The 12721-nt window shown below is 39.1% G+C and overlaps 1 protein-coding gene across 4 annotated transcripts in view; it reads left to right on the plus strand.

The window, feature by feature from the left end:
• SEMA6A (semaphorin 6A) overlaps positions 1-12721 on the plus strand; it is a 67466-nt gene that overhangs the window by 10188 nt on the left and 44557 nt on the right. For all 4 annotated transcript variants that reach the window (XM_077790356.1, XM_077790357.1, XM_077790358.1 and 1 more), the window contains exons 6-10: positions 2521-2611; positions 5927-6046; positions 7098-7186; positions 8092-8309; positions 11707-11838. In XM_077790356.1, the coding sequence (XP_077646482.1) occupies positions 2521-2611; positions 5927-6046; positions 7098-7186; positions 8092-8309; positions 11707-11838 (650 nt within the window). The remainder of the gene's footprint in view (positions 1-2520; positions 2612-5926; positions 6047-7097; positions 7187-8091; positions 8310-11706; positions 11839-12721) is intronic.

A 12721-nucleotide genomic window follows, 5' to 3' on the forward strand; every position in this document is an offset into this window, starting at 1 on the left:
CTGCACATCAAGAATATTGCCACTTTGCATTGCCCTCCATAGGTGCAAAGTCCTTCAGATCCCTGCCTGGGGATGTAGTCCCTCCTCAGAAAGTTTCTCAGCTTGTCACTGACACTCAAGTCACAGACTAATATTGGGGAATACTTCTGAGCAGCATGTTTTAAAATTTCTGTTCTACTGTTCTCAGTCACAAAACCAGTTCTTAAGATGTCTGGGGGTATAACAAGCAAAACCTGAGTTTCTTGTGAGCCCCCCAGGTAAGGATGCTGTGGAGATCTTATGGCATTTTGTGCTGTGGGAGTGATGGAACAGCAAGGAACAGTACAGCAGGGCAGTGATGCTGGGGACCGGCAAAGCCAAAACATTATCTAGAGCAGTGTAGAAATTCTGCTCGTCCCTACATACTTGACATTAATGCCCTGAAGCCAATTTATTCCTTTGGCATATTGTATCTCAGTAGTATTCATTTCAATAGGACCCACTTACTAAATATTTCCCATTTTCTTAGGCTTTTACCATTATATTCTAATAGAACTCCCAACAGTGGATATCTCTGGAGTAGCTTTGAAATTAATTTATTTAGGCATTTGACATCCAGACTCTGGTTTTCTAGGCACTGTTATGTCCCACAGGTAATTTCTCATCTTTTATTCTGGAAAAATAAAATTCAGTTTTACTAATACTGCTCCTGACAAAATCACAACTGTCATTCAGGTTTTTGGTTCAGAGTTATTGTAAAAAAGCAGAATAAAGATGTTAGGATCCAGGAAAACTACTTCCCTAATGGGAAGTAGTGACTGTGACTGGTGGTCTTCCTTGATTTTTGTGTGGTGATGCTTTACCTCATTTAGCCACTATAATGGCTGCAGTTTAGAAAACACAGGAGAGAAGTGCAGGGTACTATTTTCTTCCAATCTGTGGAGGAAGAACTAAATTTGAGTAAGAATACAAGCCTGTGTCATGGTAACTGTGAGGTACATTTAGCTACTCTGTTAAGAGCTGTTTCTTTAATATTTGCTTTCCTTACTTTCTTTCTTGCTCCTAGTATGCAATGAAGCTTCTTGATCACCAGGCTGTATTTAGTCTTCTAGCACAGTTTTGAATTTTTTATGTCTGAATGCCATTATTGAGGCTAACAAATCTCAGCCAGTCTCCCTGTGTGAAAGTTATCTTTTAGATACAATTACAGATTTCCTTGGCATCCTGATGTGAGGCATATAAATGGCCTCCCCCACCCATACTCCAGAGTTTTCATCTCCCATGATGCAGGGCTGGATAGTGATCCCTCTGGCAGTATTCAGAAGGCCTCTGCAACACCTGCCCTGGCTTTTCTTCATTATACAGAGAGAGAACTAAACATGTGCCAAACAGAAAGCAGGGCTGTCCCTCAAGCATGCCACTGATTGTGAGGATAAGCCCAGGATGTGGAGCTTGGTGCAGGAAATGTTACTCAGGGCTCTAACTCCTTTCCTCTCACTGTCACATGAAATGATTTTCAGCCTTTGAGTAAACACAACTAACTTTCCTCAGAGTGGATTTTGACAGGAAGAATACATGACAGAAAACAAATGATCACAAATCATCCACCAAAGGACTTGGAAATTGTAACATACAAACTAAAAGTTAAGTTGATGGTCCTGTGTGGGTTATTTGTCATGATCTGTGAATCTTTACTGTATGAGATCTATATTGTATGAGCTGGACACGTTGCCTGAATATGCTACAAAATTTCTTATTCCCAAGATACTGTAATATAAACATCTTAAATAGGTAAGAGGTGTATACAATTCTATCTTAGCTCACCAAACCTTCTTGAACTTCATGTAAAGTCAGTCTGTATATTTGTGTCATTATCAGTGCCCAGGGTGAATTTATTTCCCAGGAGTTACATATAAGCCTCAGAATTTACAATTACAATTTACAGATTAATTCTTGCCTGATGGTAAGAGGATTCTCTGTGACACAGATTCAACTGGTATAGTAAAACTTGAAGAGCATCTTTCTGAATATGCAAATCAAGGAAGAGAGCACCACTGTTGAGACTAGAGCAGAAGGACCTCAGGACTTGGGGGAGAAAAATGTACACAGAGATAATTGTTCTAGTGTTGTTTCTTCTGAATGCTGTGGTTTGCAGTGTTTTCTGTGTATAAGAGTGCTTCTGTTGGGTCACTGGCAAGGATAAATTTTGGAGCCTTGCCAAAACCACAGACCACATAGCCTGCTACAGTTCAAAATTAAACTTGTGTACAGATAAAATATAGACTGAAGACTTTAGTAAAATGTGTCAGAGTGAGAATTATTAGCTCCAAATGAATGCTTGACTTACTGGACATACTTTTTTCATGCTTATTTTATTTAATGCCATGATTTTTGTGAAGTTTTTACTTCATAGTCAGGAGTAGAGTTAAAGAAAGGACCTTCTCCTCTACCCAGAAAAGAAACACTTTCATAAGCCTCATCCTGGGTAAGAAGTTTTGTTTCTTTGTTTCTCTCTCTGAAGAGATCCCTTTGATTTTTCAGATGGATTCCTTGGACTATCTGGAAGAGGAATTCAGTGGAATGGCCAGGTGCCCCTATGATGCAAAGCATGCCAACGTTGCGTTGTTTGCAGGTAAAATGACAGAGATAAACTTTTTACTTTCTGTCCTGCAGCCCAGGCTTGGTGTAACACTGTGTTTCTTGCTTGAGCCCAGAATGCCTAAATCTAAATGGTGCCAAAGGGAGTAAACAATGACTAAAAAGAGGGGGCATAAGGAAATCCCTAGCAAAAAAAAACCCTTCCCTTCTCTGAAATTAACTTCATGGTCATCAACATTGCATAAAACCTCAGGCTCCTGGATCAATATTTCAGTGTTTCCTGTATTCTTGACTATATGGCCAGTGTGAGGCACCATTTCTGGCTGCATTCAGCTTCTGTCAACATCAAAGGAAGTCAAGGCTTGTGTAAGCTTTAATTAGGATTAAGCAGGATATACTCATTAACAGCTCTAAGCCTAAGCTAACATTCATAACAAAAGGAAGTTACAGAAAATGCTGTGGCATGCCCTTTTCTAGGTCTAGAAGGAAAGGGCAGGTGTTTTTTTTTTTTCTTTTAAGCTGAAGACATCTTACTATGGTCTTACCAGCTGCAGTTGACAAAAGGAGAGAAGTGTATTATCTAGTGGTGATATATGCTACATGCAGCAGAATATTGTTTATTCTGATTTCTACTACAATTGTTAGAAAAAGTGAGCTCTTATAAATGGGGTTCATTTTGGCTGTTGTTTGTGCAGTATTTTTGTATATTGTGTCAGGAATTATGATTAAATTATTTCTTTATTGAACTTCTCTTGTTGTGAACCCTCCTGATCTTTTCTTAGATCTGGCTGTTAGATTGGTGGTGAAAATAATAAAAACGTCCTCCATGATAATGTGAGTCCCTTTCAGCAGGTGAGAGGCTATAAAACAGAGCCTGCATGCTCACATGGAAATAACTAAGCTATTCCTCTGAAGATTTAAGAATGTGCAAGCATTTCAGCCATTCTCAAATGAACCTATAACCAAAGGGCTCTATTAGGCACTGCCACGTTTGAGATATCATCATCTGCCTCACAAGGAGAGATTTTACAAATTGTTTCAATTTTTTGTCTTTTTTTTTTTTTTTTTTTTTTTTTTTACTTTTTATAGCACAAATAAATGGGTCCTTTTATTTCAAGAATAGTGATGATGATAGTGGTAGTATGTAATTTCTTAATTACAGTCACGGTCAGGAATATACAGTATATATTCTCCACCTGTAGCAAGTAATTCATAAAGCATGGAAACTGAGAAACTCCTTCAAAGAAATCTTTTTCCCATGTGTCTCAGACTCCCTATCCTTAGTGCAGCCTGAATGACCTTTTGAAGGGTCTTTCTCAGTGTATTGGCCAAGAAAGATTTTAAGACCAGTCTATTGTAAACACTCACTCTGAATGCAGATGAAGTTCAGAAAGATGACTCCAGATTTGTCACTGAAGAAATTCTTGAATTATTTGAAAATAAAGAGAATATTTATAAAAATTATCATACTCCTTCATGGTGATTTAGAATAAATTTGATATAGTTCAAATAAGTATTTGTAGAATATGCCTCGTAAATTTGCTAATTTCAGGAAATCACTGTTATATGTGTCTTACATATTGATATCCATGCTAACTTTTCAGAGTGCATTGAAAAGCAGTTTCAGAACAGTTTAGGGCACTAATCCAAGTCATCTGAGTTTGTTGGATACGCTTACTTGAGTATGGCTCTTCTTACAGCCTTTAGCTATTACAGCTGATATGTGCGAATTGTAGTTGGTCACAGGAACTTGGCAAGAAAGAAAATAAGAGTGTGATTGTATAAACATGAGTTCAGACATCCATATCTAAACAATTGAGCTTTTTATTCTATTTTAAATTGGGGAGGGGGGCACATAAAATTATTTTTTCCATTTTGCTAAGAAAATATGATCATTCTTAAGTAGCCAAATAAGGACAAGAATTGCATGAGTCAGAACAAAGTATACAGTACTGCTAATAAAAAACAGTCTGAATTTTAAATCTGGAGCTGAAATTCACAGACTCACAGAGTTTCTAAGGTTGGAAGGGAGCTCTGGAAATCATCCAGCCCAACCCACACTGCCAAGGCAGGGTCATCTACAGCAAGTGACACAGGAATGAGTCCAAGTGGGGTTTGAATGCCTCCAGAGAGGGAGACTCCACAACCTCCAGGGGAAGGCTGTCACAGTGCTCTGCCACCCTCAGTGTAAAGAGGTTCTTGTCATATTGAGGAAAGCTCTTGAGCTTTACTTTATGGCCACTGCTCCTCATCCTGTCTCAGGACACCACTGAAAAGAGTCTAGCAACCTTCTCTTGGCAACCGCCTTTGAGACAGTTGTATGCATCAATGAGATTCTCTCCCAGTCTTAACCTAGGTTTGAAAGTATAATGAGGAGAGCTTGACCAATAGAAGCCTCTCTGCTTTGTCCTGGGAATGTCCTCAGTGCTGGTGCCTTCAAGGCACCAACTTAATCTCTGTCAAACAAGATGTAGACAATTCTGATTTTTATGCAGACACATTAGAGGAAAAATTTTGTGTGCTCATGCTGCATCACTTGTGCTTCTAGCAGACATTGTATTCCAAGATCACACACATGAAAACAGTCCTGTATAGTTACCATGACCTGCAAACAAAGTAGACAGAAAATACAATTTTAAAATGTTGCTGAATGTTGTGCTTTTATGTCCTTATAGTTTTTTATGTTTTGGTTGCCCTCAGGGATGCCATTTTATAGGCCCTTTCTTATCACTTGTCCTCTGTTCTTTAAGGGAGAGGAATGCATAATTCATATGGGAAATGCCTAAAATGTATGCTAGAAAATAAATATTGATGGGCAATCCTCCTCCATCTCTTTTCATTCCTGTTTCAGAAGGGCTCCCAGCATGTTATTTAAATTTTTGTTAGTGATCTTTGGCAGAGCAGAAGTGCTCTCAAGGGGAGAAATTTTCATAAGCGTCAATTAGCTGACAGTCTTCAAGCCCTATCTCATTTGCACTTCCAGTTAAAACTAACAGTTCTGTTATATTTGTTTTGCTGACATACCTCAGCAGAATTTCTGAGCATTGAACTAGTGACATGTGACTGGATAGGGTAGTTCAGTATGACAAACCTAAACTGAAGAAGAATTATTCCATAAGGTTATTTTCTTCTACAGCATCCCTCTGAAATTACCATTTTGCAAAGAAGTGAGTTGCTTGTTCAGTACTCAGTTTCATTTACCTAGCTGGATTTTTTCCTTCCTTCAGTGTTCCTAAGGAGAAAACTGTGATGGTTTTGTTTTCCCTTCTCATCTGACTGATGAGAGAAGAAGCAATTGTACTATTTCTAATGCTCCTCCCACCTTGTTTCTTCTTTCCTTCCTCCCCAGAGGGAAAGCTGTATTCTGCCACAGTGACCGACTTCCTTGCGATAGATGCGGTCATATACCGGAGCCTGGGAGACAGTCCAACTCTGCGGACAGTTAAACATGACTCCAAGTGGTTGAAAGGTAGATAAACAAACAAGGCAAAAAACCCAGCATCTCTGATGAGAGTCTTGGATTTCTGACAGACCTCTTTGTCATTTCATTTCACCAATGCTTTCTGTCAGAAAGAAGGAAGTAGATTACATCTCTTGCTTACTCTGATCTGTTTATCTCTTTCACTCTTCTCCTGACCCCAAGTTACTAGATTTGACAGAAGTTGGGTAGATCAGAACATGTATTCCAGAGAGTTTTCCAAGCTCAAATCCACCAGTTTACGTCTGTTGGATGGAACAGCTGGAGCTTGCAGGGCTCTGTGTGCTTGGGTTGTGTTTGAAAATATTCCTGCCACAGCACTGTTAGGTAACAATCAAGGCTCTATGAAGTATAGAAGGTTTGTCCTGTAATGCTAAGATTCATTAATGAAACTAAAATTATGGTAATATTGCACAAAGCCTTTCTGTTATAGTTCTTAAAGATTGTACTGCTGCCATTGAATTAGGCAATTTTTGTGCTCTAAATGCCCTCATTGTTAAGGATTGTGCTGTTTAGCTTCATGTAGGTGTTAAGAATTGTTAGCATTTGGAGTGATTTTAACGGAGAGTAAAGCCATAGTTTCAAGTCTTTTTCTGCATGAAGAAGTGTTTTGCCAGGTGTCAACTTTAGCTGTCCCACTTTGCTTGCTGCTACAGATATGTGGGGGCAGAAACAGTTACGTGGTTTGTTATTCCCTCAACTCACAGCCTGCATGCCATAAAGACCACTGCTTGAACCCCTCAGGCATATGGTTATAAATGCCTGTTTACCTTTCCTCTTACTCCATGCAGGGCAGACATATTAGTGGCAGAGACTTAACTACCCTGCAGTGATGTTGTACAGACTTGTTCACAGCTCTCCTGTCCCCAGACAGTGATTCTTCTGCAGCAGTGATTTGTTTGTTCTAAAAACTGATCAAGTTTGTTAAGCACAGACATTTCACCTCTGGATGTTAAGTGTGAATGTATTTGGCTTCTCCTTGCATTCTGTATCCTGTACGTGGTGCCTAAATCAGGTGACTTGGATTGTTGTTCTTTTCTAGAGCCGTACTTTGTTCAGGCAGTTGACTATGGCAATTACATATACTTCTTCTTCCGGGAAATAGCAGTGGAGTACAACAGCATGGGAAAGGTAAGGGCAAAAACACTGCCTTGAATGACTTTGTCAGATTCGGGAGGAGGAAAACATACTCTATTTTTGGACCAATGCTGTTACGAGTGACCTTGAAATGAGAACCATAAATCATGATGACAAGGTCAGCATTTTGAGAAGATTCCTATTGCTCAAGTCAAAACCTTGGCTGGAGTGAAACATTGCACTGTCTTGAAAGGAAAATATGTAGTTTCTTACCATGATGGAGTATGCAAGAGTCTCTTTATTGAAATTATAGAAAGCACAAGGCTAATGTAGTTAGTTCAACGCAGTAGATAATTGTTAAAAACAGATTCCAAAGCAGGAAGATTTTTTTTCTGTAAGAAGTATGAATTAGGATGCTGAGTAAACAAGGGTAGGAGTTTTGTGCTCTGCCGTTCTGCAAAGAATAATTAAACACTTTCTACATTTTTGCTAATTTCACAATAGCTTTCTGACTAAGCAGTCAGAAAAGCTGACCAAGGTCACAAAGGTGGAGAGCAGGAATAAAAGCCCAGCAAGATTTGCGTAGTTTTTGAGTGCTGAAAACACAAGAATCAGAGCAGCAGTGTGGGTTGCAGGGATTGTGAATATAAAATGTGCTTTTGTTTGGGTTAATAGAAAGCTAAGCAGTCTGTATGGAAATTAGTTTTATATGGGTTGAGAAGAGATCTCCTGAAAGATTTATGGCTGTGTAGTAAATGCCACAGTCTTATCTTTCATAGCACACTGTTCCAAAGCTTAATTTTTCTCTCTTTCCTATTTGTCACAGATTATAGAAAAGTGGTATTAAATTAAGCACCTTGCTGTGTTATTCCAAATGTTTTAAAAGCAGTATTCCAATGAAGACTTTGGGTCAAGCAAACATTTAATATTCTCCATTCTTTTTGCTCTATTCCTTCCAGGTAGTTTTCCCAAGGGTGGCCCAGGTTTGCAAAAATGACATGGGAGGATCTCAGAGAGTGCTGGAAAAACAGTGGACTTCCTTTCTCAAGGCTCGGTTGAACTGCTCAGTTCCTGGCGACTCACATTTCTACTTTAACATACTGCAGTCAGTTACAGATGTTATCCATTTCAATGGCCGGGATGTTGTTTTAGCAACATTCTCCACTCCATATAATAGGTAATAGCCTATTATAACCTTTTGCCTTCTATTTCCTTTATGTTTTGCTTTTCACTGCAGTTCCTTTTTACTTTATGCAAGAACAAGATGTGATTACTCATACAACATAATTATTACATACCCTGCACTTACCAATAGTTTGTATTCAATTTTAAGGTACCCTGGTATTGCTTACTTCATACTGATGACTTAGTGTGGCTTTCAACCATTTACTATTTGGACACATTCATTTTCTGTGCAACGGAATAGTTCACACCAGCCACCAAGAAGTGTTGCAGCATGTAACTTGCAGAATATTATTCCAAACAGAAATATTTTTCTCTTTTTTTTTTCTATTTTTCTCCTCGGAAAGAAAGGGCTGTGTCTGTCCTGTTTGTAGCTAAACCTCCAAGAACCATGTTATCTCCTTTTTGTTTTATGCATGCCTGGTGATTCTTGCATTGATCCTTGACCCTGTCTGACCCTACTGCCCTCTGACTCTCCTGGGAGAATCAAGGTCTTGCTGGCTGGGAAGGAGAATCCCCAGAACACCTATTTCACAGTTTGCATGGTTATCCAAAAGAATCAGTTCATCTGTAGAGATTTTAGTGTGTTTCTGTAGAAGTTACTGCAAGAGTAACTGTATCTAATTATTGAGACCTCCCAAAGAAGTTAAAAAAATAGTAGCTTTCTAATTAAAAAATATATTGCAGTTTCACGGAGTAACATTTGAGCTAAAAGAGGAATTTTATTGTTGAAATTAATTTAGTTTTGCTGTACCCTTGCCACCCCTTGTCAAAGCCTGACCTCAGAGAGGTCATTCACAGAACTGAATTCAAATCAGAGAGTAAGCCTAGGCCTGTAATGTAAAATCACTGCTTTTGACATCAAAACAATAGGAACTGCAATGGAATAGTTATGCCACCAATAGGGAATACAAGCTTAAATTAAGATGATCTCTTTTCATGCAATCTGGCTTAATAAAAACTGGTGAAAAAATAGAGATTCAACATCAGAAAATAGATTGTATCTTGCAATTATCTCAAAATTGAGATTGTCCTCCCACTCTGTAGTATTTCCTGTGGTGTGTCATGAATAATTCTTTTCTTTAAATCTTGCATTTTAAAATCTCAGTACTTGGTGTAAAAAGCAAGATATTATTTTATAGGCTGCAGGTTTTGCCAGACATGGAAGATGACAGGAAGGCATATGTTTTTGGACACAGTTTATCAGCAGACCTGGCAGCCAGGAGGGCCAAGTGTGTCCTGGAGGGCATCAGGGACAGCACTGCCAGCCTGGCAAAGCACCTCGAGTGCTGGGGGCAATTTTGGGTACTACAATATTAGAAAGATCAAAAAGTATCAGAGACCGTCAAAGGAGAGCAACAGAGATGTGAAGGACTTGAGGGGAAGCCATATGAGGAGTGAATGAGGCCACTTGGCTTGTTCAGCCTGAGGAGAGGAGGCTGAGGGAAGACCTCACAGCAGTTCAGAGCTTCCTTCTGAGGTGAAGAGAAGGGGCAAGCACCAGTCTCTGCTCTCCAGTGGCCTGTAAGAGGATTCAAGGAAGCTGAGTCATAGGGGTTTATGTTGGATATTAGAAAAAACAGGTTCTTCACCTTGGGCACTGGAGCAGGCTCCCCAGGGAATTTACCAAGCCTGACAGACATCAAGGACCATCTGGACAAAGCCCTCAAGTACATGGTATGATTCTTGGGATGTCCTGTGCAGGAGGATTGGACCTCAATGATCCTTGTGAGTCACTTCCAGTTCAGGATATTCTGTGATTCTGTAGCTCTGTGAAACCTACTTCTGACATAAATGTATCTCTCATTCCTCCTCCACTAAAGAAAAGTTGAAACAAATATGTTTGGTCTCTAGAACAAAGTTTCCTTCTAGACTGCTCCCTCTAATCAGAGGTCACTCGGGTAGAAGCTGGTGTTGAGTTGTAGCCCTGTAGTTCAGAGGTGGCTTGGCTGTGACCCACAGTGCTCCATCCTTACCACTGCATCATATCACAGATTCACAGTCTGCCACCTTCATGAGCAAAAGATGTTGCAGTTCTTTGAGCACAGCAATGGCTCCATCCATGTGTAGTTGTGTGTTGAGGACTTGTAGCTGTGTGTAACACATCTCAGGATTTTATGGGTTTTTTTTTGCCTTTAGGACTTAATTCAGCAATGTGCAAAATATTCTAGCTGGAGTGGGTCTTGAACTGTCTTTTAAGATGAGGTCCTCTGTGTGGCCAAATACACTCTTGACCATCTCTTACATCAACATATATATATGGCTGCCTCCATTTAAAACTCCTGCTGTGCAGTATCACATAAATATTGAGCTTTGAAGTTTCCTTTCATATAAAAATATAAATCTGTGGAGATCAAAGTGAAACTACTCTACTGTCTCTCAACTTATTGTTTTTCTTCAGTAAAAAGCATTTTGAAATTGTTTACTATTCAAATGGTTGTTTTTCTATCAATTTATATACCTTTGGGAGTTTAGCTTAATCCTCTGTAACAGTATTACAGTTCCTACATTTTTATTTTGATGTGTAATAATGTGCTAGCTAAGAGCAGGATTGAAAGCCTCACCCAGATGGGTTCATGCCATGTTACCCAATAAAATCAAGTGGTGGGGGTCATGTACAAAATAATAAAAAAAGAGGGGATAAATGAGTATTTCATGCTTCCAAGTGACTGATCATGGTAAACCCATAAGCCTTTCAGAAAGTATGTAGGTAAGAAATTTATTGTTTGGACAACGCTGTTGTGCAGTTGCATGCAAGCATCCAAAAAGCTGAAATTTGCAATGTTACGATCTTAAAATAATATCAAATTTTCTTCTATAAGCTCTTTACATTTAATTGAGTGGAGAAAATTCCTGAACACAAATAAGTCCTTTTCATTGGGAACACTTTGTGGATATCAGGTTGTGGAAGCATGAACAAATTACATGTTAAAGCCAGGTAAATGGCACATTGCAGCATGCTTCTTTGATTAGAACCAACTTCTGAATTGTCTGCAATATGTTTTTTTGAGGCATGGCAGGGACTACAGGAGTTGGTACTGGGAGATGTTATGACTTAGAAGCCCTTAAATTTCCAAGTAATGGGCTCTGCATGAGACTGGCAATAACTCATCATGCACTACCAGTGATAGCCAGAGTTTCACCAATTCTTTACCTTCTTCAAGATTATTGGAATTACTTCTTTCTGTAGAAGATTTGAATAAAATTCTTTTGGCAGGAGCTGCATGCTGATTGGTTTTCAAGCTTTTCCATGGGGCTGGCTTTTCCTGTCAATACCAGGTTCAGAGTTCAGTATTGAGTAAAGGAAGGCTTCCGTAGAGCATATTTTTTGCTCAAGATTTTATGCATAACTGCAGAATGAGTAACAATTTCTGGGAAATGTCACTCTGCAGCATTCCTGGCTCTGCAGTCTGTGCCTATGACATGCTTGACATTGCTAATGTATTTACTGGAAGATTCAAAGAACAAAAGTCTCCAGACTCTACATGGACACCAGTTCCTGATGAACGAGTGCCCAAGCCAAGGTATGTTTCTTGTATAGTGATACTGTTGTGTTTCTTCATGCAGGCTACAGAGGCCTTTAAATAATTTGAACAGCCTTGTAAGGTGCAATTATACATATTGAAACAGTAAAGTAAAAGTTAAATTGACTTTTGAGCTAAACTATGCAATGAGGTTTTTCCACTTAAATGAGATTTGTGTAATATATATCAGATCCACTTGGTCAGAATAATCACTTAAGAGTGGTGTGAGTTGCACATTTGTTGCAAATTGGTTCAGTAACAGATATATCTCATTACAAAGCCTGCACCAGTTCTGCAGTTTGCTGTTCTATGATTAACATGCAGTTTAAGTGTCACAGTGGATGATTTATGGAGAGCAAAAAAGAGCATTCCACCAAACTGGAGATACAGTTTGCCTAATTTCTCCTATGAGTTGTTTTCCCCACTTCCACTTGTTTGCATGCATCTCCTCTACTACATTCTTCATATTTCTTACAAGTACCATTTCAAACAAGTTGCTGTTGACAGACACTTGTTAACTCATTTACACCAATGGCATTATGCTGTGAGATATTGAGACACATATAGATAAATCAAATTCATTTATCTCAAGATTTACCACTTCATTGCATATTTTACATTACTTGTGATGTCTTAAATAATTTCAAAAGAAAAAAGCCTCTGATGTACTCAGTGCAGTGTTGAACACCTCAATATAAGAAGACTATAATGCTGTTGGGAGTATCCAAAGGAGGGCTAAAAGGATGATGAAGGGTTTAGAGGGAAAACCATGTGGGGAGCAGCTGAGGCCACTTGGCTTGCTTGGAGGAGACTGAAGGGAGACCTCAGCACAACCTACAGCTTCCTCATGAGGCGAAGAGGAAGGATAGACACTGATCTCTTC

The sequence above is a fragment of the Lonchura striata genome, chromosome Z, assembly GCF_046129695.1.
Source record: "Lonchura striata isolate bLonStr1 chromosome Z, bLonStr1.mat, whole genome shotgun sequence".
Lineage (NCBI taxonomy): Eukaryota > Metazoa > Chordata > Aves > Passeriformes > Estrildidae > Lonchura > Lonchura striata.